This window comes from Aethalodelphis obliquidens, unplaced genomic scaffold (genome assembly GCF_003676395.1).
Source record: "Aethalodelphis obliquidens isolate GAN/ISIS:26980383/991018 unplaced genomic scaffold, ASM367639v1 scaffold32, whole genome shotgun sequence".
Lineage (NCBI taxonomy): Eukaryota > Metazoa > Chordata > Mammalia > Artiodactyla > Delphinidae > Aethalodelphis > Aethalodelphis obliquidens.
This window is the reverse complement of record NW_020837976.1, coordinates 11,067,205-11,094,979: the sequence shown is the minus strand read 5'-3', so window position 1 is coordinate 11,094,979 and position 27,775 is coordinate 11,067,205. Positions and strand designations below refer to the sequence as shown.

At 34.8% G+C, this 27,775-nt stretch overlaps 1 protein-coding gene across 1 annotated transcript in view; it reads left to right on the top strand.

Moving 5' to 3' along the window:
- The window catches only part of CCDC178 (coiled-coil domain containing 178), a 360,636-nt gene that overhangs the window by 111,865 nt on the left and 220,996 nt on the right, over positions 1-27,775 (top strand). The window contains exons 13-17 of the mRNA XM_027127538.1: positions 8,540-8,602; positions 9,751-9,912; positions 11,477-11,590; positions 15,765-15,910; positions 18,913-19,072. Coding sequence (XP_026983339.1) covers positions 8,540-8,602; positions 9,751-9,912; positions 11,477-11,590; positions 15,765-15,910; positions 18,913-19,072 — 645 coding nt within the window. The remainder of the gene's footprint in view (positions 1-8,539; positions 8,603-9,750; positions 9,913-11,476; positions 11,591-15,764; positions 15,911-18,912; positions 19,073-27,775) is intronic.

The window sequence follows — 27,775 nt, the reverse complement described above, 5'->3', positions numbered from 1 at the left end:
ACTGGAGTTTGAATGGAATTTCTGGGTAGAGCACCTGGCTGGAAGGCGAGCACTATTGGTTCCTCACAGACCAGCTGACAGCAGTTCTGCAAGTGGAAGGAGAAATCAATCGAAACCAAAACAAGGCTGGGAAGCCCCTTGCTGCTGCCTCGTAAGCCCCTCCACGCCCTCTACTGATAAAGCCTCATTTACTCCAGTTGGCAAAAGAAAACTGTTTACATTACTAGATCCAGCTCCGGTATCTCAAATTAGAGTTAAAAATTTGAGCTAAGGATTTAGAGCTGAGGCAGAAATATATAGTCCACATGCAAACTTCTCTGATTCAGTTGGGTGCTACATGTAGTCGAGCACCATGTATTGCATTTATCTGTTATAACTTTGAGTCCCCTTTAATTTTACAGTGTCCCCTACATTTTTGTTAAATTTGTCTTTCATTGCGTAGACATTTTTTAAAGAGTCTAGGCCAGTTACTTTGCAGAATTTCTCTCAGTGTGGACTTATCTTTCTGTTTACTCATGATTACATTCAAGTAAAACACTTTTGGCAGGAATGTTAGGTAAGTTATAATATTGTATCAATTAGACATATCACAAAACACACTGTATAAGTTTTTCTCATAACTAGTGATAGTAAGTTTGATCATTTGGTTAAAGTTGTGGTCAACAGGTTTATCCATCTCCCTATTATGATTAATAAGTACTCAACTGAGTGATATTGCAAGAATATGCAACTATCTTTGTTTCCAAAAAGTCTTCATCCGGTGGACTTAGCACTCATTGGTAATTCTTGGTTGAATCCATTATTGTAACAGGTGTGAAATGGTGATGTTACTGGGCTTTCATTCTCTTTACCACGCATTGGCAATTTGAAAAACCGAAAAGCCTGGCACTGGTTGGGCTGCAGGCCGTGTTCCTGAAAAAGGCACTCTTCTTGCAGTTCTTATTCAGTTACTTATCTCCCTGCCTTTCCTACCACCTCAAGTATTTCCCTAGGTCTCAGGGAAAACATCCTATAGGCCTTGTTTTACTCTCCTCAAGATGCTCTTTATGAATGAGAATATGATTATGATATTTTAATGAATCGCAAGTTTCTCATATAAAAAGATTTCTAAAAAACATATTTTTGAATTTGAAAAACCCTGAAATTTTAGCAATTTTTGCTATTTGTTAATGCATTTGTTCAATAAATTGTTCATTCAGCAAATATTGTGTACCAGACAGAGTACTGGAAACTGAGGGTAGAGTAGGGGGCTTACTTCAAAGTGCTAAAGAGTGTGCCCAAGCTGTAGTATCAGCAGTCTTGAGTATTGATACTTGTTGAGTGTTAGTCATGGGGCAAGTGCCATGACATCTATGATCTTAGTTTTCTCATCTTTGAATGTGGACAACTGTAGCTAGGTCACTAAATGGATATGATGATTCACTTACATACAGATGCGTGCATGCGCAAGCACACACACACACACACACACACACACACACACACACACACAGGCAGCTCTCACTTTGCACAGCATCAAGTTAGCTGAAACTTGTGCATATCTGAGCCATGTTCCTATTTTGCACGGTCCCCACATGCACAAGTTTCAGTAAGCATGGCATCCTACAAGACGAGGGCTGCCTGTATATATAAAACATTCTAGGAAATTGCCTGGGCTACAGCAAATTCTCAAAAGTGGTACTTATATGATTAAATCCAGAAATCTTTTTACAACTACTGTAGCTCTTTGTCATTGTCCAGCCTCTCTTTTTGAACGTTTTCAATGATAGTGCAATCAGTGTTTTACCAAGAAGACCACACTTTTTTCTTTTTTAGCATCTTTATTGGAGTATAATTGTTTTACAGTGGTGTGTTAGTTTCTGTTTGTAACAAAGTGAGTCAGCTATATGTATATATATATCCCCATATCTCCTCCCTCTTGCGTCTCCCTCCCACCCTCCGTATTCCACCCCTCTAGGTGGTCACAAAGTACCAAGCTGATCTCCCTGTGCTATGCAGCGGATACCGCTAGCTATCTATTTTACATTTGGTAGTGTGTATATGTCCATGCCACTCTCTCACTTTGTCCCAGCTTACCCTTCCCCCTCCTCATGTCATCTACGTCTGCGTCTTTATTCCTGTCCTGCCCCTAGGTTCTTCATAACCATTTTTTTTCTTAGATTCCATATATATGTGTTAGCATACGGTATTTATTTTTCTCTTTCTGACTTACTTCACTCTGTATGACAGACTCTATGTCCATCCACCTCACTACAAATAACTCAGTTTCGTTTCTTTTTATGGCTGAGTAATATTCCATTGTATATATGTGCCACTTCTTCTTTATCCATTCATCTGTTGATGGACACTTAGGTTGCTTCCATGTCATGGCTATTGTAAATAGAGCTGCGATGAACATTGTGGTACATGACTCTTTTTGAATTATGGTTTTCTCAGGGTATATGCCCAGTAGTGGGATTGCTGGGTCGTATGGTAGTTATTTTTTTTTTTAACATCTTTATTGTAGTATAATTGCTTTACAATGGTGTGTTAGTTTCTGCTTTATAACACAGTGAATCAGTTATACATATACATATGTTCGCATGTCTCTTCCCTCTTGCGTCTCCCTCCCTCCCACCCACCCTATCCCACCCCTCCAGGCGGTCACAAACCACCTAGCTGATCCTCCTGCGCTTTGTGGCTGCTTCCCACTAGCTAGCTATTTTACGTTTGGTAGTGTATATATGTCCATGCCACTCTCTCACTCTGTCACAGCTTACCCTTCCCCCTCCCCATATCGTCAAGTCCATTCTCTAGTAGGTCTGTGTCTTTGTTCCCGTTTTACCCCTAGGTTCTTCATGACATTTTTTTTTCTTAGATTTCATATATATGTGTTAGCATACGGTATTTATCTTTCTCTTTCTGACTTACTTCACTCTCTATGACAGACTCTAGGTCCATCCACCTTACTACAAATAACTCAATTTCGTTTCTTTTTATGGCTGAGTAATATTCCATTGTATATATGTGCCACATCTTCTTTATCCATTCATCTGATGATGGACACTTACGTTGCTTCCATGTCCTGGCTATTGTAAATAGAGCTGCAATGAACATTTTGTTACATGACTCTTTCTGAATTATGGTTTTCTCAGGGTATATGCCCAGTAGTGGGATTGCTGGGTCATATGGTAGTTCTATTTGTAGTTTTTTAAGGAACCTCCATACTGTTCTCCATAGTGGCTGCATCAATTTACATTCCCACCGACAGTGCAAGAGGGTTCCCTTTTCTCCACACCCTCTCCAGCATTTATTGTTTGTAGATTTTTTTGATGATGGCCATTCTGACCGGTGTGAGATGATATCTCATTGTAGTTTCAATTTGCATTTCTCTAATGATTAATGATGTTGAGCATTCTTTCATGTGTTTGTTGGCAATCTGTGTATCTTCTTTGGAGAAATGTCTCTTTAGGTCTTCTGCCCATTTTTGGATTGGGTTGTTTGTTTTTTATATTGAGCTGCATGAGCTGCTTGTAAATTTTGGAGATTTATCCTTTGTCTGTTGTTTCATTTGCAAATATTTTCTCCCATTCTGAGGGTTGTCTTTTCATCTTGTTTATGGTTTCCTTTGCTGTGCAAAAGCTTTTAAGTTTCATTAGATCCCATTTATTTATTTTTGTTTTTATTTCCATTTCTCTAGGAGATGGTTCAAAAAGGATCTTGCTGTGATTTATGTCATAGAGTTGCAGAATTAAAAAAGCAACATATCCCCAGTGTTCATAACCTTCTTAGCAGATTCTGTTTGAGAACCAGCTATGGCATCACTGGCAGATTGGCACCTCTTGAACACAAAGTCTCTGTTCCATTCCTCTCTCTGTGGAATAGGCGGCTGAGTTACAGAATCTAACAATCCTGTTGCCTGGAAAGTCTCATGGAAAGGCAGACTTTGCAAGGACATGAGAGTCAGAAGGCTCTACACTAAATATTCCACTCATGTTGAAGGGTCCTAGGTATCCAGGTGTCACTGAGATCCTAAGTCAATGAGATAAAGTCCCTGGGCTCTCAGTGTGGATTAGCATCCTGCTTCCAACGTGTGCTAGCTTTTTGCTTTTTGGCAATTTATATAATCTGTCCCAGTTTTCCCATTTGCAAAAGGGGACAATAATAGCGATTTCATGGATTTCATTATGAAGTTGAAACAAGGTAACTCTACATAGTAGGCAGGTATAATACTTTAGTCATAAGTCTTAGTAGCACTAATAGTAGTTCTATCAAGGGGATTCATGACGTATATATGTATTGTTTAGTGGACATAACTGCCCAGATTCTACTTCAGGAATCAGTTAAGTCACTTTGCTTAAGGTCATTCCCCTTCCTGGGACAGCTCATATCCAACGACTGATAAATAGAGGAGTAGCCTTGCCACCTTGGTCTGACTTGGGGCAAAACCAAAGGCCCCTTCTTGCTCCAGGACTCCCCATGGAGCTGACTGAGGTTGTTGTTGGGCTGCTTTGCAGCTCAGCCTATGTTTCTGCCCAGTCCTTGATCTTCTCCCTGTCTTCCCACTGGTCCCCGCTCCAGTCCAACAGGAGTTGATTCCAGGTGCACTCCTTAATAAGAATCCTGCATACCAAACCCCACCTCAGAGTCAGCTTTACAGAGAATGCTGCCTGTGACAACAGAACAGGAAGACAAATAAGTCACCTCGCTCAGATATTTCACTGTGTGGCCTGAGACTTGTGACCATCAGAGATCACCTTATATCACTCTTTGGCGTGTTCTAGGATGTTTTGAAGGTCATGGTAAGTCAGTAGTTCTCCTAGGAACTGGCAAACTTCCCAGCATCTTGCCAGTGCACCAATCAGACTTCCAGGAAGTGGGAGGGAGGCGATAGTCCTGAGGGAAGACCTTGAGCATCTGGCTGGAAATGCTCCCTGTGGCTGGTGGAAGTTGAAATTGGCAGCCCAAGCAGTAAGTAACAGCTCTTTTTCCGTTTTGGTGACCAGTCATTTGACCTTGCTCTCTGAGTCACAGAGGTTTGGGGCATGGCAGAAAACAGAGCTTGAAAGAGTTCCCTGAGAGGAAAGAGTGAAACTCCAGATGTTTTTCTGATGGAGAGTGCAGATTTGTCCACTGGTAATAGGTTGAGTTGGTTTTGTGTAGAAATACAGGTTTCAAAATTTCAAGGGACTCTTTCCCTTCTTTTCAAAGAAATGCAATTGTTTTACTCTTGCACCTTTGGACTTCTGGTCTATTTTATTATAATGTCTCATATACTGCCTACAGTTTTTATTGGCCTTATATTCACAAGTTCTTCTTGAACGATGTTAATTTGTATAAGTTCAAGGACTTGAATTCACTTAAACAATAGATTTCTCTCTTACTATTATAAAAACAAAACTTCAAAGGATGAATGAACGAATTTTAAGGAAACACAAACTAATCCCCATTGCAATCAGAGTGACCTTTTTGCAACAGACACCTTGCTTAACATTCTTCATTAATTTTCTTACTATGGCTTTAAAGATTATGTATAAGCTGATAGTTTATTATTTCATCTTCATGCCTTACTATTTCCCAACTCATCTCCTTGACACACACACACACACACACAAACACACACACACACATTTTTCAGTTACTTTCAGACAAAGTTCAAATGTAACACTCTATTCTGGAATACAGTGTATTTTTTTCCAGTCTGTAGAGGCATTTTTAATTTGGCTCCATTATTACATGTTTATTTGATAAAACCACTGTATCTGTTGTCATGTTAGAAGAGGCAACTACCAAAGCAATCTGCAGATTCAGTGCAGTCCCTATTCATCTACCAATGGCATTCATCACAGAATTAGAACAAAAAATTTTACAATTCATATGGAAACACAAAAAACCCCGAATAGCCAAAGCAATCTTGAGAAAGAAAAATGGAGCTGGAGGAATCAGGCTCCCAGACTTCAAAGTATACTACAAAGCTACAGTAATCAACACAGTGTGGTACTGGCACAAAAACAGAAATATACATCAATGGAACAGGATAGAAAGCCCAGAGATAAACCCACGCACATATGGTCACCTAATTTACGACAAATGAAGCAAGAACATACAATGGAGAAAAGACAGCCTCTTCAATAAGTGGTGCTTGGAAAACTGGACAGCTACATATAAAAGAATGAAATTAGAACACTACCTAACACCATACACAGAAATAAACTTAAAATGGATCAAAGACCTAAATGTAAGGCCAGACACTATAAAACTCTGAGAGGGAAACATAGGAAAAACACTCTGACATAAACCACAGCAAGATCTTTTTTGACCTGCCTCCTAGAGTAATGGAAATAAAAACAAAAATAAACAAATGGGACCTAATGAAACTTCAAAACTTTTGCACAGCAAAGGAAACCATAAACAAGATGAAAAGACAACCTTCAGAATGGGAGAAAATATTTGCAAATGAAGCAACAGACAAAGGATTAATCTCCAAAATATACAAACAGCTCGTGCAGCTCAATATCACAAAAACAAACAACCCAATTAAAAAATGGGCAGAAGACCTAAATAGACATTTCACCAAAGAAGACATACAGATGGCCAAGAGGCACATGAAAAGCTGCTCAACATCACTAATTATTAGAGAAATACAAATCAAAGCTGCAATGAGGTATCACCTCACACCAGTCAGAATGCGTATCATCAAAAAATCTAGAAACAATAAATGCTGGAGAGGGTGTGGAGAACAGGGAACCCTCTTGCATTTTTGGTGGGAATGTAAATTGATACAACCACTATGGAGAACAGTATGCAGGTTTCTTAAGAAACTAAAAATAGAACTACCATATGACCCAGCAATGCTACTACTGGGCCTATATACCCTGAGAAAACCATAATTCAAAAAGAGACATGTACCCCAATGTTCATTGCAGCACTATTTACAATAGCCAGGACATGGAAGCAACCTAAATGACCATTGACAGATGAATGAATAAAGGAGATGTGGCACATGTATGCAGTGGAATATTACTCAGCCATAAAAAGCAAAATTGAGTTATTTATAGTGAGGTGGATGGACCTAGAGTCTGTCATACAGAGTGAAGTAAGTCAGAAAGAGAAAAACAAATACCATATTCTAACACATATATATGGAATCTAAGAAAAAAAAATTGGTACTGATGAACCTAGTGCCAGGGCAGGAATAAAGACATAGACCTAGAGAATGGACTTGAGGACACAGGATGGGAAGGGGAAGCTGGGGTGAAGTGAAAGTAGCATCGACATATATTCACTACCAAATGTAAAATAGTTATCTAGTGGGAAGCAGCAGCATAGCACAGGGAGATCAGCTCGGTGCTTTGTGACCACCTAGAGGGATGGGATAGGGAAGGTGGGAGGGAGGCTTGAGAGGGGGGACATGGGGGTATATGTATGCATATGGCTGATTCACTTTTTTGTACAATGGAAACTAACACAGTATTGTGAAGCAATTATACTCCTTTAAAAATCTATTTTTTTTAAAAGGCAACTAATTTCTTTTAAATTATCAAAATACATCATTGTATAAATTGGTTTTAGGTTTAGGTATGTCCTTAGGTGAAGTAATATTTAAAGATAATAGTTTCTTTATCTCCTCTTTCTTTCTTTGAAGTTACTTTTTTTACTTTAGGAGAGTAACTTTTTTTACTTTAGGAGAGTGTAATTTTGATGGGTTGCTATACTAAGAAAAGGAAGGGCTGTAGGAGAGACTTACTGACTTGTTTCTTTATAATGTCTGTGTAGACTCTGTGATATGATGAGGGGTTCAGTAATGAAGTAAGAATTTTAGAGACATTTCTCAACCTCCACTGTTCTTCTTTACAAAGCTATACATCTCTTTTGAATATGGAGGACAGCTTAAATCCAAGACAGCTCCTCCCTCACTAAGAGGTTCCAAGATGTAATTCTAAAAGCAGAAGGAAATTTTTGAGTTATTTCCAAATCTGGTTTTGTGATGATATAAAGTACAACTATGAAGAATTTAAGACTCTCTATCCAAGTAGCAAAAGAGAAGATTTTTCCACATATTTTTTGCCCACTAACTTTCAAGAAATGATTTTTTTTAAATAAGAAAGGAAAAAAAAGAAATTTTTCTAGCCAAATGGCTAGAATCTGATCATATTTTGCAAACTTTAAACTTGAATTTACCTTGCCTTCAAAATTGAATATGTTCATTCTGGAAAATAGTATTAAAAACAAACAGATAGTTTTTTAAAAGAAGGATTGAAGACTATCTAGTTTTTCCTGTTTTATTTTCCTACTTCGGTATTTCAGTTCAGGATTATAAAATACAAACTACATTGAACGGAAATTCTGTATTCTATTTCCTGGTCTTGTAGCACTTACTAATTTTGCCTCAGATAACATCAGGTTTATTTATAAAAAATTATAACACTCAATTTGTAATGAGCAGTTTACTCTTCGTTTTAACCTAAGTAAAATGCATTTTATGTTAGCAGTTGTTTTAAAATGTTTTTTGATATTCTATAAATAAAACCTCCTTTTTAAAAAATTTGATAATATATAGAGCAGAGAAGAATTCTTGAAAAAACTCACTCGAAGTGAAGTGGCTAATGGAATGATGATTCAGGTAATCCCAATTTGGTTTCAATATTTTATTCTTCCTTTAATTTTCATTTTACGTAGCATTTTAAATTTGCCTGTAATGAGGCATCTTTTCACTACTTGGTTTGCAAGCCAGCAGTTTTCTCTCCTTAGTTGATGACAGTTGCCCTCTGTGTACAACTAGCAGTGTCTGATCATGCATAAAGAAACTGACCTCTCATATACATATCTCATTTTGTGGTTTAATGGGAACTTCTGCCAGCCTAGTAAAAGGGCAGTGGGATCTTATTCCTAAGTGTCTCTTTAGTTTGCTTTGTGATGATGTCATGTTTTCTTTACTTTTAATGTCTTTCAATTGGACTCTTTTATTTAAGACTGAAAAGAAAACATGCTATGATATTTCTATATAAAGATTTTGAAACTAAAGCATTATAACTAGCAAAATCAATTTTACTTTTTAAAAAATCTTTATCTACCACCTGCATATCCTTTGGGACCTAGATTGGGTGTTCTGAACACTGGCATGTTTATAGACTGCCTCCCCTTCAGAAATACATAAATATTTGAAACCATTACTATAAAAAGAATAAAATCAAGAGGCAAAACAGTCTAAGACAGTGTTAATTTTAAAAATTATTTGAGATTATCTGCACCTCTGTTCCTTTTTGAGGCAAACACAAATTTTGTGATTTTTTTCTATTGGGAAATTTGATATTTTCAAACATATAAAAGCAGTGTCTCTCTAATTCTATATGCTTGAAAATGCCAAATTCCCTAATTTATTTCTCTCTGTAGATAAGCCCAATAATTCCATAATCTTCCAATCCTTTTTGCTTAATAGTTTGTTATTAACTTCTTGTTTATTAGTTTTATTTGGTCTTAGAATGCAGGAATTACATATATTTCAATATTTGTCATTAACGTGCCATCTAACCTTATTATCCTCCAGTACTTAAGGATATCTGATTTTTATTGTCTATTAAATTTTTTCCTCTCATTTTTTGTAATATTACCTCTGTTCTTTTTAAATATGCTATATTCGTACCTATTGCTTTTTTATGGTGGCATTTATTGTTTTCATTTTTAGACATTACTGACCAGCACAGGATAGAGTCTCAATAAATGTTTAGGTAATTAATAACAATGAATCATTTTAAAAATCTTTGCTGGCAGAAAAGACTCTTTTCCCTTCAAGAAGAGCAGGCACTTGAGAAGAAGGATCTTATGAGAAAGAAAGCAATATATGCCTTAGCACTGGCAAAAACGAAGATACCACTGCTTAAACTAGAAGAAGAAGCTGTAAAACTCAGAACTTGCCACGAAGAACATTCTGATGTAAGCATTTATAATTAATCCAGAAACTAATTTGCAGGAATATTCAGGTCAATAAATCATCTATGCGATTTTACATTATCATTTGGAAAATTATGATTTCACATAGGAAGACACAAAAGCATGGACAAAATAAGTAACTATTTTATGACCACACAACTGATCTACAGTGGAATTATATAGCAAGGTTATTAACGCTATTACCTAGAACTCGACACTTTATCTTAGAAAGTACTTAGGAAAAGCAGTTTTCAAATGGGTGAGTAGTGATTTATCTGGTATGATTACCCACTGTAGTAAATTTAATTCAAAGTCTTCACTGCTTGTTAATAAAATTCCAAAGCTACGTTTGCTCAAATATAGAATATAATGCATCTTGACATTTTCGTGGTAAATTTTTGATGTATGTAAATGAAGTTAAGACAGCTAGGATGAAAAATAAAGCAAATGTTAATAAAATATTTTCAAAACAACAAGTTTATGGCAGTAACTGATATTACTAGCCCTTCCCAAAGAAAAATATGCATACATCATATCATTAGTCTTTTGGAGAATTAGAAGGTGTGGTAGGAATTATACATTCTTGTCCTTGGCTGCAGGGAGGATGTACGTATATTCATTTGGGCCATTTTGGCAACAGGGTTTTTTTCTTTTCTTTGCAAATGATGATGTAACTTTATATTCTTAGTCTTTAATAGTTTTCAAAATTTCATTATTTTAAAAACTTTGTGATTTTCAAAGTTTTCCTATTACGAATGTTTATTTTGGTCTTCAAAGCATCTCTCTGAAGTAGGCAAGAGAGAGTTTATCTGTAACATAGACATGAGAAAATTTGGGCCTACCTGCATGAAGCCACTTGTACAATGCCATAAACCATGGAAACAGCAAATTCTGAGTGTACTTCTCGGGGCTTGTAAATGCTTATCCTAGAGCTCGTGTAATGAATATATAACCAGTACTAACACCTAGTGATATAAATGATTTTAATAATGGCTCCTCCTTACATTAATGATAGGAGTTTATTAATTGCATCAAAGCCTTGGTGTAATCATCTGAGTATGATAATGAATTCCAGAAAAGATTAATAACTTCTATCTTTTCCTATTTTATAATAGCCATTGTTTTATACCTTCTTGTAGTGCAGTAATCATTTTTGTTTTATTATTCTTTAATAGTGTATAAATCATAAGAACTATTAATTTAACATAAACTCCTTGAAAGAGTAAGTTTTCATACACTTTCTATAATGATTGCTGAAAATTTGGAGTTTTAATTTTGGTTAAAATATTTTAAATATTGTGAGGAAAATTTATTTCTATGTGAGTTTATTAGTTTTTGTTACTTAGTTAAAATTGATTAGACTTTTATTTTCTTGGGTAATTCAAATTGAATATTGGGATTATGGATATCCTAGTATGTTTTTGTAATTCATGTGTGGTGAATTCCTTTCCTTTTATACCAAAATATATGTTGTTGTTATTAAAATAGTTGCTTGGGAACTATCTGGTCTAAACCAAGATAATTGGATGGTAAATGTTGCACATCTTAATTTCTAAATGTCCTATAGTTACTAGGTGAAATAATTGAGAGGAAAGAATATGTTAAAAGAAATGTAGAGAAAACAAAGAAAAAATTACGAAGAAAGGGGAAGAAAACCCGGGATGCATTAATGAAAACTGAGGTAAGAAATTTAATGTCAAAAAATAATTTTGAATTTACAACCTTTTCATCTCAATGAAAACTATGCCAGCAAATTTAATTTTAGGTGGATGTCTCTCATTTCTAATTGGTAGCACTAAGTTGATTCTGCATGCATGCATGCACATGGGCGCGTGTGCACGTGCGCGCGCGCACACACACACACACACAAACAGTCTCTGTGTCTTCTTTTTCTCTCTTACAGTGTCTTTCCCACTGGTATAGTGTATCCTCCTGTTACCTTTCCTACAAAGTAGAGATAGGGATTTGTAGTGTCTGAGATAGTACCATGATTCTGAAGATGAGACCAATGTACAGATTGAAACATTTGTTAATATCTGACATCTAAATGTTACCCTCAAGCTGGTATGTAGGCGGCATGAACAAATGGCTATATATCAAAGGACTTCAGGGCTTTTTCCAACTTAGAAATATTTACTCCCTTAAAATCCTCATCTAACATTCTAACTTTAGAGAATCATTGGATATGGGAAAGTAGAGATAGTCCATTTTCTTTAACTTGCTATCCTCTGGATATATTTTAAAGGTAACACCAATATGATTTGTTAGTGGACAGCTTGTGGGCCATGAGATGGAGGTGTAATCATATCCTTTAAATAAAGTTGACCCTGTACAGGGCCACAAAAGAAATATTTTTTAAAATTACCAAGGAAAATAATATGTATAATAATAACAGATACTAATATTTTGCATGTTTTTATATGTCAGGCATTGTTCTAAGTGCTCAGACCTATTAACTAATTTCATCTTCATGATAACCCTATGAAGAGTGTACTATTATTATCTGCATTCTACAGTTGAAGAATCTGATGCATTGTTTTTTAATTAACTTGTTCAGTTTCACCCAGCTTGTTAATTCAATGTATCTGTCACTAGAAGCTCTGCTCCTGACCATTACATTATACTGGTCAAATCATACAGGTTACTTTTATTGACCTCAGTGAAGTAAAATCAGAACTCAATAACAAAAAATATAGCAGAAAGAAAAAATATGTAGACCACTGGAAATGTTTTTTAAATCACATTTTCTTTATTTACTTCTGGGTTAAGGAATATTTAAAATTACAAATTACCATTTATTACAAGTGACTGATGATAAACTATAAAGCAAAATTTATGGACTGGGCCAACATTATAATTTGGTATTACCAATAAATTATTTTGGTAAGAAGAACTAAAAATACTTGGCATATCTATGAAAGGCAAAAAGAACGTGCCATGATAAAAATTAAAAGAGACATAATTATATACGAAATTGCATAGCAATTTGTTTTAAAATCTTGATGAAGTATATAATTTATTTTTGAAATACGAATGATGAAAACTGGGTGAAGAGAAAAAAATAACAAAAATGGATCAATAACAATAAAACTGGTCTAAACTCTACCAGTAACGGCAAGAACAAGCACAGATGCTTTATAGGCCTCCCCACAAAACCAGGCAGAGAGCATAAGACAGCATGGAAAGCTTCTAAATTTATTCTATAAAAGTATAACCCTGAAATCATAACTGAAGAATATTAGCATAAGTAAGAAATCTGTAGGTGATCTCACTTATGAACATAGATGATAAAATCTTAAATATATCAGTGAATTGAATTTTACAATGTGCTAAAAATACTGTACTTTACAAAATAAGATTCCTTTGAAGAATGTGAAGATGATTGAGCATAAACAAGTGTACTAATATAATTCACTGCATTTACACAAGTGAAAGACAGTTAGCCTAAAATATTTGATAAAATTTGAAAGCCACTGATTTATTTTAAGAAACCTCTTAACTGTCTAGATATATAATGAAAACATCCATACCTTAATAACATGTGTTATAGTGTCTACCAGTATTTTCCAGCAAACATGATACTTAATTATGAAACATTAAAAATAAATCCATTAATATCAGGAACAAAACATTCAGGCCAGCTCTTACAACCCAGCACACTGCTGTTATTGATGGCAAATTACTTGTAACATGTGTCACAAAAGATAAAACATATGTGTTCAAGACTGCAGTGGAATGCCACCACAGTTCTTATATCCACATCTGAATATTTGCTAAAATAGTAACTAAAATTTTCCAAAGGTTAACAAATATAAATAAATTCCAATGAAAAACATGGCTGAATACTTTGTGTGTATGCTCAGTATTAGAGAAGTTACTAAGAGTTTGAGGGTTAGAGAAGAAGCGTTCATTTTCTTTTGTTTGTCCTTCAAATTGATGTCTTTCCAATTACTACTGAGTACTTAAAATGTCTTAAACATTGTTGGAATTTCCTGGAGTTGGAGAAGTAAAAGAAGAAGTTGGTTCACTCAAGAAACACATCATCTTGCTGGGGATCAGACAAGGAAACAGACAACCTTAATACATTGTGAGCAGAGCCACAACAATGGTGTAATGGTGTGGGAAGAGTCAAGAAGGAGGAAACGCGGCTGAATCAAGGGCATCCAGGAAGATTTTTCAGAGGAGGTGATGTCTAAGAATGATAATTACTAATGGAGAAATTGAAGGTTGAATATTTGCCTTGCCGTGATGTTTAGAGAACAGAGATGATATACGCAAAAAGACTAAAAGAATAATTGGCACTGGAAGCATTCAACAAATGGTTGAATTCAACAAATGGTTTCCAATTATTGAAATTATTGGTTTCAATAATTGTTAGCATTATTATTATTATATAAATTTTAACTTGAAGAAATGAAGTAAGGGCTTTTTAGAAACAGACCTTGTGTTTGCAAAGCAAGGAGATCATGTGAGAATGCTATGTGTTTGTGGAATTGCAAGCACTTTGGTATGACCAGAGTTATAAGAGTTATAAGAGTGCAAATATATGAAGCTAGTGAGACAGGCAATGCCTTGTGTTTCATGCTATGGAACCCCATCCTGAAGAAACTTGCAAACATCATTAATAGCATTTATTAAGTCCTCATTATGTTGACTGGTATATAAACAACACTACACCAGCATTTCTACCTTCTAAGAACCTAAGTTAGACAAATAATTTTATCTTTTACTGTGTGTAAGCATTTCAGTCATGGGCCAAGCTAAACACTATTACTGAATGCGTTATGGAATCTGAACAAAAAGTCAGGTTTCGTGATAGCGTGCTGTACCCACAATTGCCCATCCTCTCTGACTTGTTCCTACTTATTTTTACCCATACTTGTGCCTTCTCACACTTTTTGTTTGCTTGAATTTTCTCCCAGAAATAACATAATATCCTAGTAGGCCCACTGAAGAATCCTTGTCAGCCATCTCAACTACCTTCTGGTACCAAACAAACAAACCAACCAAAAAAAACCCATTTATTAGTAGAAGAGTTCCAGAAGTTCCAGAAAAAAAAAGAAAAGAAGGGATGATATGAAAATTCAAATACAGTACTCAATTTTCCAAATCTTGGACAAACAGAAGATTTTTATAGGAAAATAAGTATAAAAGATTACCAATACTTTCTTCTTGAAATCTGTAAGAATAGAGAAAGAATTAGAAAACACATGGGGAAAACTGGAGGAAAACAGGAGCAACGGGAGCAATTGAGACTGTGAAATCCACTGGGAGAGCAGCACCAGCTAGAAGCAGTGCGAGACGTGGGGAAAAACAACCTTCAGTGAGTCAGTCACCCAGTCAGTGAATCAGTCCGTCAACATAAACACCAACAGTTACGAAGGGATCATGCAAAAATTGATACAAAATCAAATCTCCAATCTGGAATTGGACTGGCCAGCCTTGGGGAATTGTGCTGGTATTAAACATTGACTCCTTTTTCTTAAACATCAGAACAATATATATCCTTGCCTGCCTTTAGTGTACATGTTTGATAACCCATGACCACATGCTGGCATCTTAAGAGACATGCCTTTCGGTTGTGCATGTATGTGTGTGGGAGGGGAGACAAGTTAGTGCAGGGTAGAGAGGGAGGGAGAGGAAGGGCGGGGAGAGAGACTAGGTAGTTATAACCCATCTTTTAGAAAACCTCATCAGATGTAAGAGAAGAGAACACAAACCTAAGTTGTTACTTATATTGATAAGAGATTACTATTTGCTTTTAATTGTTCACATGGCCAAAAGTATTTGTGTTTCTAAATTGCAAGGATTTGAAAATCCTAGCACTTAAAATATTCCTGAATTTTTTTTTTCAGGATAAATGCTCAATAACTTTCAAAGAAATAGAGACCACTAAAAGTAAAACAAGTATTTATCATGCAAAAATAAATCAATTGAATAAAGACGTAGAAGAAAAACAAAAGGAAAAGAATGTTTTGGACCACACACTTGACTGTTTAAAGTAAGTACTTAAAATTTATCAAAATATTAAATGCTTAATATATCATTTATAAAAGAGGTGTGATCAAATTTCCATGTTTAAAATTTATTCTTCAAATGATCCATATTTTCTATCATGATTTGATATGAAATATACATGTGATATTTGATAATTTTGGTTTAAAAACATAATCATAAATTGCTGTCATTTTTCATTGCTCCTCTGGGTTTATTCTTATTGTAATAACTGCTAATGTTTCTCCTTTTACAAGCATAAGAACTTTTATTCATTATGAAATTCATAACCTCTCCCACTAATTTCAGCATTTTTCACTTATATGACATGGTTAATAATATATATTTTTTCACCCAACCTTTTTTGATAACAGTTTTGAGGTAAGAGTTTAGAAATTCTATAAAACCTCATGTAATTTATTCACATTAATTGTCTTCAAAAGCCTCTTATACAGTCCCCTCATTCGTCTGGGGCATACCTGACAAAGGCCTTTCACTTTGAGAATAATCATGCTTTAAGACTCTTACTGTATCCATAGACCCCCACTTAGAACTTACATACTCTTCCTATTGAGTATTTCCTATTTTATAATACATTGAGAACAGGATTTGGAGGACTACTGGAGGAATATGCATTGGTCACATTTAGGAATGATGGTCTGATTTAAATATAGAAGGCTAATACAGTATTAGCAAAATCATAACACTTGAGGGATAAAGTGTCTGAAAAATAGTTATGCACAATCTAATACCATGTATCTTAATGGAGTCAAGTCAATGAACTCAACAAGGATTTGTTTAGCTATTACAACAGGATTTTATTTTTTATTTAAGTTTATTACAAAATTTACTTTCAAAATGATCATACAGCTTTACCTGAAAATTACTATATCATATACAGAATATCAGGGAAGATATTACCTGATATTACTTTGAAAGATATGTATCCATATTGTTTAATATCTGTAAGAATATTTGGGGACTCAAAGGGATAAGCCTGAAATTATATAATTTACACTAAACTTATATTTTGTTCAGGAGCTGATGAATTTTTTTTTTCCAGGATTCTTACCATTTCAATTCTTACATTTTCTTCCATCCTGTGCCTAGACTATATTGCTTTTCAGGCAAGAACAGTCACCATGTCCCAGTGAATCAATTCCATCCCTAAACTTGACCAAACTCTGCCTTTGCCCTGGAAGAGGAGAAAAAGAATAGCTGACACTGTGTATCATTTACAAATCTATTAACAGTGATGATGGACAGTGTCAAGTAAGATTTAAAGCTAAGATTGATTGACTTCCTAGTGTGCCAGGCATTTTGTGGGCAGTCTAAGCACCTATCTCATCCAGTTCTCACAGTGAATTCTTAAATCCTGTCATAACATTCCCACATGAATGCCAGAGAAACAGAGGCTCAGGGAAATTAAATGATTAAGATTGCACTGCTAATTAGTGGTAGAGCTACTCCAGCTTAGGTTTGTCCTCTTCCAAAGTGTGTGCTCTTTTGACTGTGCATATTGACTCCCTAAACTAGGACTGGAACGGAAGATTACTGAAGATTAACTGTACTAGGAATAATCTACTGATACTTTCACCTAGTGTCAATGTTGATATTAGTGAGTGCTTACATAGGACATCTCGTAAGAATTATGGATGTTGTTAGTACGAGTGATGAAGTGGAAAAAACAGAGGCAAGACAGATGAAAGGGAAGGACTTTATTCCATTTAAAAGGAGAGACACCCATCTAAAAAGTGTGGCTAGAGTCATGTTTTCAAATTTCCTGATAACAGCCATAGTAGAGAGAGAGGAAAAAAATGAGTACTTTGTGTTGAGCTGCTGAATCAAATAGAGGTAGTCAGAACTGGATTTGAATTCTGGTTCTGTCATTTACTAATTAGCTTACACAAGCTAATAATACCGAAGTTGAGCTTTTTCATCTGTTAGATGGCTGAAATAATTATTCTTTAATAGGGTGATTGTTGTATTAAATGAGATATTATATTCAAAGCACTTTAACATTTTAGCCCCCCAAAAATTTTAGTCCTGCTGCCTTTATAACTAACTGTGCAAATGATTCAATTTTCCATACCAGTAGAGATGAAAATGAATGTGGGTAACATAAGACTGCTGAGCTTTTGCAGCTCCGCTTATTCTAGATTCTGGGTTACTGATCAAGTCTGGAAGTTATTTCTAAAGCGTATTTATTTTTGCAGTATTGTTTTAACCACTTTTTGATGCTTTTTCTACTAGTATAGTTCCTAATATAACCACTGATTTCACCATAAAAATAATTTTACTTCTGTGTCTGGAAGTACTTAGTTGCAAATGACAAAATACACAAGGGCACATATACACACGCTAGGGCACACACACACACACACACACACACACACACACACACACACACTCAAACACCAGCTTAAACAATAGTGAAACGTATTATCTTATGTAACAGGTGGCCTCTAGGTAGGGTAGGCTGCAGGGTTTGTTGATTCAGCAGCTCAGCACATAGTACTCATTTTTTGTTTCTTTCTCTCCACTATGGCTGTTGTCAGCAAATTTGAAAACAGGACTCCTTGTTCACATTTAGTGAATTGAGCCCCTTCTACATGGAATTTGGCTCTTGCCTTTCATCTTACTGCACTGTCTTAATATATGTTTAGTGGTGAATAATTAGCCTCTTGCTGGTTGGCTTAATCTAATCAGAATGTACCCTTGGAGTTATATGCTGCATGGAGGGGGAATTCTTCTGGAATGACAACAAAACAGAGGCACACTGGGTAGGCAGCCAAGAGAATCCGCTAAATCTCCAGAGATTGCCTTCCACCTGGATCATTTAGATGTAGCTCATGGAGACAGGCCTATGAAAAGGACTAGGGAATTTTTGCATAGCCATTCAGTCTAAGATTTTTCAATATTGGGTATTTTAAAATGTATCATAAATGCACATTAGAAAATTAAATGTGAATTGATTAATGGCAAATGCAATTCTTTATTTTGTCATAGGGACCAGTTTATAGCCATGAGAGAGAAAAAGGAACATGCACAAGCTGTGTTTGATCATCTCATAAATGAGAAAGAAGCCTGTGAAGAGAGAATCTATGAGGAAGAACAGAGATACAGAGCACTCTTTACCATGAGGCAAAGAAATCTATCAAATGTTAAGGTGAGTATTATTTTTGGACTGTTTTAGGATGAAGGAAATATAGTGATAGTCAAATTAACAGCTAGTTTGATGCACTCATTTTTCATACTGAAGTAGCAAAGATGTTTAGATTTTTTAAATAAATATGTTAGCATAATAAACATGCAATGTTTCATTTTTTTTTATTTCCTATAATTATATTCATACAGCATATGAATGCTGTATGCATTCTTTTCAGTGCATTTTATGTGCACTCTCATTTTGTCACTGTACTTTTATTTCAAAATCTACTGATGGCAGGTTATTCAGAGCCATTTTTACGTTTTTAACAGGAAATGTGAAAATAGTTAGTTTTGTTTCTGAATAAACATAATTTGAATGTTTACCAGCCACTTCTTTTTGAAAAATGAGGATATTTTACACTTGCGTATGTTTTAATTGAACAGTAACTAGTCAGAAACAAGGAGATCATATGGTAAAATGTGTCTTTTTAGATCTGAAGTTTTATTAAGTTTTATAAAGTTATACATATTAAATTTTTTGATATATGACTAAATGATATACATTTAGCTAAGTGATTCACATCCCATTTTACATTTCATAAGAGTTGTTGTTACATTTAATTGACATAATAAATACCATAGTTTTTAAAAATATATTTATAAATATTACTATTACTTGAGATGCAACAGAAATTACTTCTCAAAAATAAACAACCCCTAGGAATGATGGAAACAAATTAGCAAGAAAGTTATAGGAAGTATAAAATTAATTCAAAATACTGCAGAATGTTGTTTTGATATGAAATTAAAAAATTCTAAAGAGTATGGCATAGAAAACAAATATATGGTTACCAAAGGGGAAAGGGGGGGAGATAAATTAGGAGTTTGAGATGAACATATACACACTACTATATATAACATAGATAACCAACAAGGACCTACTGTATAGCACAGGGAACGATACTCAATATTTTGTAATAATCTATAAGGAAAAAGAATCTGAAAAAAAAAATATATATATATATACATAGATATATAAACATATATCTGAATCACTTTGCTATACACCTGAAACTAACACAACATTGTAAATCAACTGTACTTCAATAAAAAAATTAAAATGAAGTAAAAATAATAAAAAATAAACAACTCTACTGTATTTTATTAAAACTATTTCCTACAAAACTTTAAAAATTATATATTATCATAATATACTTTTATCAGATATTTTTGATCCTGATATTTATATATTCAATTATGATATGTATTCAATAAATTCAATTCCCTTTTTTCCTTTTAACATTTCAAAGACATTGCTAATACATTTTCAAAAAGATTATTTGGAACAAATATACATCGAATAGACATGTATGTGAGTGAATGAACATACCATCTATAATGCTATTGCTGTGATCCCTCCTATAAGAAAATTATTAATAAAAGAACAATACTTTTATTAATAATAGTGCCAAGTAACATTTTTCCCTGTTAAATGTGGCTTTTACATAGAAAAAGGTATGTTGGGTTTTTGTGTTTTTCGTCTTAAAAATATGAAATTAACTGGTGCCATCTAGTGGCAACAAATGTTGCCTCTCCTCTTGGAGGAGTTCCTGGAGGCTTGATGGACTGGGGAGGCTTAAAGTCAAAGGCAGCTCTCAAAACAAGACGCTTTAGGTTACTTACTGAGTTAAGCATCATTCCCCACCTCATATTTTATCACAGTGGAATTATTTGTTTGAATTCTACCACATTTTCCAATTGTACTGGTGCTGAGGACACTGGGATTTCAGGAATCATTTACTGAGCGGCATTTCAACACTTTAATGGAACCATAATAATTAGTGAAATGACAAAATATGGTCGTCAGGAGAGAGATGAAGGGAAAAAATCCTGTATAACTAGCCTCTCAGTAATTGAGAGCTGTATTTCTTTTCATCCCGAAGCTGTCTCTGCTTTCCCATCCCAAAGTGTACCTACATCCAGCCATTCGAACACATCATACAGTCTCGGGTTTTTTTCTTAGCACCAATCTCTATTTGAACTTGCTTTGTTCATTCGTTTTTACTTCTTTGCTGTCTTACTAATCCTGCTATAATAATGTATTCTTTACGAAGACAGGAAATTTTCTGCCCCATTCCCCTCTGTATCCTAAAAGCTCAGAACTATGCCTGGCACAAGGGAGGGTCTCAATAAAAAATCATTGAATGACTGATTAAATGGATGAATGTATGCTTTTTGGGGTGTAATTTTTCTGTCCACATGCCTGATAGTGGCTAAAAGCAGTAGCATTTCAAAGATTCTTTCCATACCGCATCAGACTGATACTTTAGCAAATATTCATGCTGTACGCAGAAGCTGAATCTCTCTCTCTCTCTCTCTCTCTCTCTCTCTCTCATCCTCTCTCCTTGATAATACGTAAGAAATTTGCCATCTATTCTCTTCCATCTAGGTGAAAATGGTTAAATTGTCTGTTGCTTTCCTACAATTAAGGATTCTGCTAAATATCTCAATAATGCTTTTCAAATAACCTTTTAATTTATATGAAATTGTCTTGAATAGGTCTTTGTTGTGCATTCACCTTATATGATCAGCAGAGTAGAGATCGAACATGAAAAGTTTAGAGATTGATATAGCTCATCATTAGTGACACTATCTATGTTTATGATCAGTTCTTGATGTGAAAGAGTGGAAAGACAATGAAATTCCTCATGGAAAACCTATTCTCATCCCTGTTTAGAAATTGGATGAGATAAAATATTGTAAATATGTATATAATGTAAAGCATCCCCAGAAAGAAACAAGGATTATTAGGCATCATTATAAATGTGGTGTTATTAATCTGGGTTGTCCCTGCTGGACAAAAGAATTGATCACAATTATGGATCATCTAAAGAAATTGCTTATTAAAAAACTTTGTAAAAGCCACAATGGAATTAATTGAGGATGTGAGAAAACACACCATAGAATTAGAAATACGAACAGCTAATAAAATACTTTAAGAAAAATATACATAAACATCAGAGAGCAGACAGTGTGGTGCTAGAGTTAACTTCAGTCTTTTTCAGTAAGCAATTCCATATGAGATATCTTTAAATGATAGATTTCTTGAATGTCATTCAGTTTTTACTAACTGCCTATAATTTGCAAATGCAAATTGCTTAAGTTTAAAATTTCTGTATTGCATGTTCATTAGAGTACTATGGCTGTAGCTACTAATCTCCCTCTTTGCTTCTGGGAAGGTCCAAACAAAACTGGAGTTTAAAGCATTTTAATCTATCATGAGCCATCCTCAGAAGTCCCACTTGCCTTTTCTACATCAGTGCCTTTCTCTAGTGTTCTTTTGGTAGTCTTGCTCTCCTCCCTATAACTTAGGGTATGATATGAGAGGGGTACAGTGAACTACTGATACAGTGAATCTGTGGCAGACACAAGCAATTTCCAGATTGAGTTCTAGCAGAGACAGTCTCCCAATACTTTGCATTGTTTATTAGTTTTTATTTTGCTTCATATTTCCCACTCTCAGGAAATACCTCTTCCCTTGTCTATTGCTATTTCAAGTTTGGCTATTGAATCATTTCTTGACTCTTTCATGTGATAAATTCTTAGCTTAATATACAGGCAGTGATTCACTAATTTTTTGGACAGCCAGATACAGACATAGTAAAAATCAGAAACAAATTTAATCTGAGATCATTTTAAAGATTACATAATTTAAAAAATTATTCTCCTATTGGCCACTCATCATTTCTTCATTCACGTGACTAGTTTATGAGTACTGCTGTTTTGGGGGCACTTAATATTGGATGACCAAAACCCTAGCCTCAATTTAAAAATGTAATCAGCAGGAAAATGGAAGATGTGAAAAACAGACTTGAATATAGTGACAACATTCAAATTACAAACAGTAAATTGTGTTCCTGGCTCACTGACTTGCTATATTAGGTATTATTATAAATAAAAAACATGTATTCTTTGTTCTTAATAGTGGGAAATGAATGCATTTTCATTGGAAACATTTAGAAGACTGACCAATGAATCTCCTAGGCAAGAATAGTTTGCCTTGATGATTTTCTTACCACCAGAAGATTTTCATATAGCGTGAAATTTTTAAAACTTAAGAATGTATTTTGCATAATTAATAACTCTTTTAAAAATGATTCTGATAGGATTAAACATTAATTAATCACATGCAGTAACATTCATTAGGTTCATCGTTTTGCTTTTGTAAAGCAACTTGTTCAAATCTACAGCTCTTTGAGGAATGAACATTTTGATCTGAGGACTGGTAGCAAAGCAGTACTAATTTTGTCTCTGGGACCCTTCAGGTTTTTGCACAAACCCACCCAGTCCTGCAATGATCATAAGGAGTTAGAAATCAAGAGAGGGTCACACTAGAATATAAAGGAAAAATGTAGCATGAATATGAGTCATTCCCAAATAAAAATTTAATATATTTTGAATGTTTGCTTAGAGCATGATTCATTAAACAAGGAAGAAACTTCCCTTCTTTCTGCACCTCTCTCTAACAGCATGTTACGTCTTACAGATATGTTCATGAATTACTGCTAATATTATGGGTTAAAGCACTATATATAAAGTTTAAATAGAATTTTTATTGTTTGAACTGGCAATCAACTACGTTTTCAGCTTTTTTCCCCCAACTATCTAGAGGCATCTATTACAACTACTTGGCTATAGTCCATTTCATTTTTTCTGTATATTGGTATTTTTTTCTACATTTTTGTGATAATACTCTATGATCACACTTTGGAATTATGATTTTTCCAAGTAACATTAATTTCCTAGTGGGTCTGCCACTTTTGAAATGCCTTCTCCTACTGCAGTGTAATATCATAAATATGTGATTTTCTCTTTTGATCAATTAAAATAATTATGTTTCCAAATATCAAATTTCATTGTTAAGTATACCTTACTTGATAATGCTTTATTAAAATTGTAATGCATTACTAGATTCAATTTCCAATCATTTAATGCTGAACATCTATTGGTCTACAGTTCTTCTGTTTTGTACTTCATTCAAGATATTGGTATCAGAAATTTCTTGGAATTTTAAAAATGAAATAATAAGCTTTTGTTCCTTTTTCTGTGCTAAATAGCATGAGGCATTTCAGTTCCTTAAAAGTTTGAGAAATTCTCCCATGATACTATCAAGATATGTGAAAAGTCAGAGGTTTTACCTTACTTACAAGCTAACAAGTTAGCTGCCGCTGCTTTACAAGAGCTGACAGAAGACTTGAAACTCCTGGGTGAGAGACAAAGGACTATTATTCAGTACACATGGCTGTGTGAGCTTCATGTTTGTAGGTTCCCCTTGGCTCCAAGTCTCATGGGAGTAACGTGAACGTGGTCCAGGCAGATGCTCCATACACAGGGGGTTTTTATCACAGCTAATGAACCTGGAATGTAGAAAACCCCCAATTTTATAAGTGAGCTTCTAGCAAACTTGCCCAGCCTTTGCCCCAGAGGAAGGCATTACATTGTCTATGCAGTAAATTTTGAAAAGATAGTTCCGGATAAAAGCTGTCACAGAAGTGTATAAACATCATGGTGAATTGCCTCCCAAAAGATATTATCTGAGCTTGGTTCTTTTGTGAAGAAAAACATTTCAAAATTTATTCTGTATCTTCTTTGGTTTTTACATAATTAATATTTTCTAGTTTTTGTGTCAGTATTTTAAATTTATTTTGTCTAGAAAAGGTCATTTTAATGAGATTTTCAAATTTATCATTAAGTTGTATGAAATAGGAATAGTTTCATCTTTTCTGCTTCTGTAGTTATAATTTACTCATGTATTAGCCTCTTATTTTTCCTTTTCCTTGATTAGCCTTAATTTTTTACCTTCTAGTTGTTTTTTCCACAAACTCCAAATTTTCATTTATTTATAAAGATAAATTATTTTTGTTTTTAATTCATTAATTTCAGCTTTTTTCTTTATCATTCCGTTTGATTGATTTTCATAATTCTATTTTCTATTTCTGTTTCTGTTGTTTAGAAACTTGAGCTGAATACTTTTTTGTTTTTCACTCATAATATTCATGTATTCTCTGAGTACAATTTTAATATGTAGCATTCTCATTTAATATTTTTACTTGCACATTGACTTAGTCAAAAATTAGGGAATTTAACTTCCTTGAGACTTTTTGAGGGGGAAAAAAGGACAATAAATAAATAAAATAATTATTTATAAGATTTTTTTATTCCACAGGTTGGGAGCAGAGGGTAGTGGGTATTGTTTAAATTTATGTTAAGGAGTGATGCCAGCAAGATAGTATAATAGGAATTTTCTACTGTCTTTCTCCAAAGAAACCAATTTTGACAGTCACTAATGGGCAAGTGTACCTTTGTAGAAGTCCAGAGTCCAGGGGAGCATTTCTTGCAAATGCTTCTGAGATAGGGTGAATTGGACAGGGTAAAGGAGCAAAAAATTCTGAGATAGGGTGAATTGGACAGGGTAAAGGAAGAGTTTCATTTTGCCTACATCACCTCTCCCCCAAGGTGGTATAGCTCAGTGCCGAAGGAGACCCCTTTGGCCTGCAACTTCTGAGATTGCTCTCACTGGGGGAAAGTGAGGGCATATTAGTGAGTGCTTAGCTTCCCCAATGTGCTTAACTTCTTGGCTGTAGGATGCAGCCAAGAGGCCCACTTCTTTCTCACCCCATCCAGAATACTGATGTGAGCAGCATGACTGAGGGGCAGGGAGAGACAGGTACACAATAGGCAGTGCTTGTAACACATCGCAGGGACGTGTATCCAACTATATAGATTCCATCATGGATCCTGCCCATTAGACCTGGGGATGCTTTACCAGTGGACACTTCCTACTGGTCCATGGGCATCCCTAATGCTCTGAGCACCTCACTCACAGACCCTTCCCCCATGGGCAGTAAATGTGAACCTTTGCAGATGGCTATTGAGCATGCACAGAAAGGCAGCCCAGCTCCGTGGGATTGAGAGAAAGCACACAAACTTGAGTATTTAGCATTGCCCTAGGAAAAGCAGATAGGAAGCTGTTAGCACTCTGCTGGCTTTGCAGACTTAAAAGAAGGCACACAATCTTAAGAATTCCAGTACTCACTGCATACACAGGAAGTGGGCTCTGGGCTGAGCATGCAAACAGGAGACCCCAATCCATGCCTTTCACATGCACTCAAGGAAGGTAAAAGAATTCCACTCCAAGAGGAAATAAGAAGTGTGGAGCAGATATATCCATAGAAAAGGTCTGAGAAAGTCACGGCATCCTTCGCTGGGCTAATAAATGAAGTTATCTCTCTCCCTAAGCAAGTCAGTAAAGACTAGAAAAGGTGACTGTTTTTTCAAATGTAACTAGAACAACAAAAGCCTTCAAGGAACATAAAAAATTAAGGAAACAAGACACTAGTAAAGGAACACAATAATTTTCCAGTAACCTACCCCAAAGAAATGGAGATTTACAATTTGCCTGATACAGAATTTAATACAGTTGTTTTGAGGAGGCTCAGTGAGCTACAAGAAAGCACAGAAGGACAGTCCAATGAAATCAGGCAAATAATACACAAATGAAGCAAGAAGTTTAACAGAGAAATAGCAATTGTAAAAAAAAAAAGATAATCTGAAACTGAAGAATACAGTGAGTGAAATGAAAAAAAAAAGCAACAGAGAGCATCAGTAGCAGACTTGATTAAGCAAAAGAAAGAATCTGTGAAGTAGAAGACAGGTTATTTGAAATTATTCAGTCAGAGAAGAACAAAGAAAAAGAATGACAGAGAATAAAGAAAGCTTATGTGAAATATGAGGTACCATCAAGAGAAACAATCTATGCATTATTGGAGTCTGGCAGGAAAGGGAGAAAGGGGCAGAAAGTTTATTAAAAGAAAGGATAAAGAGCAAGACCCAATTATATGCTGTCTACAAGAGATTCATTTCACATTTGAACACACACAGACTGAATGGGAAGAGAATTTAAAAAAATATATTCCATGCAAATGTAAACCAAAGAGAGAGCAGGGGTAGCTCTACTTGTATAAGACCAAGTAGACTTTAAGTAAAAACGTAACAAGAGTTTTACTTACCTGTAAACAGGTCATTACATAATAATAAAGGGGGCAATTCATGAAAAGGATATAACAATTATAAATATATATATGCATCTAATATCAAAGCACCTAAATATATTGAGCAAATATACTAACAGACATAAAGGGAGAAATAGACAACAATACAATGATAGTAGGGGACTTTAATACCTCACTTTCAACAATGGATAAATTATTTAGACAGAAAATCAATAATGAAACATTAGACTTGAGCTACACTTTAGGCCAAAACAGACATGTATAGAACATTACATCAAACAGCAACAGATGACACTGTCTTCTTAAGCAAACATAGCACATGCTCTGGAGTAGATCATAAATTAGGTCATAAAACAAGTCATAACAAATTTTAAAAGGCTGAAATTATACCAAGTATCTTTTCCAAACACAGTTGTATGAAGCTGGAAATTAACAACAAGAGGAAACTAGAAAATTCACAAATATGTAGAACTTATACTCCAAACCAAAGTCAAAGAATAAATCAAATGGGAAATTAAAAATATCTTGAAACAAAAATGGAAACATAATATACCAAATTTATGGGATGTAGCAAAAGCAGTTTTAAGAGGGAAGTTTATAGTAATAAATGTCTACAAGATAAAAGAAAGATCTTTCAACCAGCCTAGCTT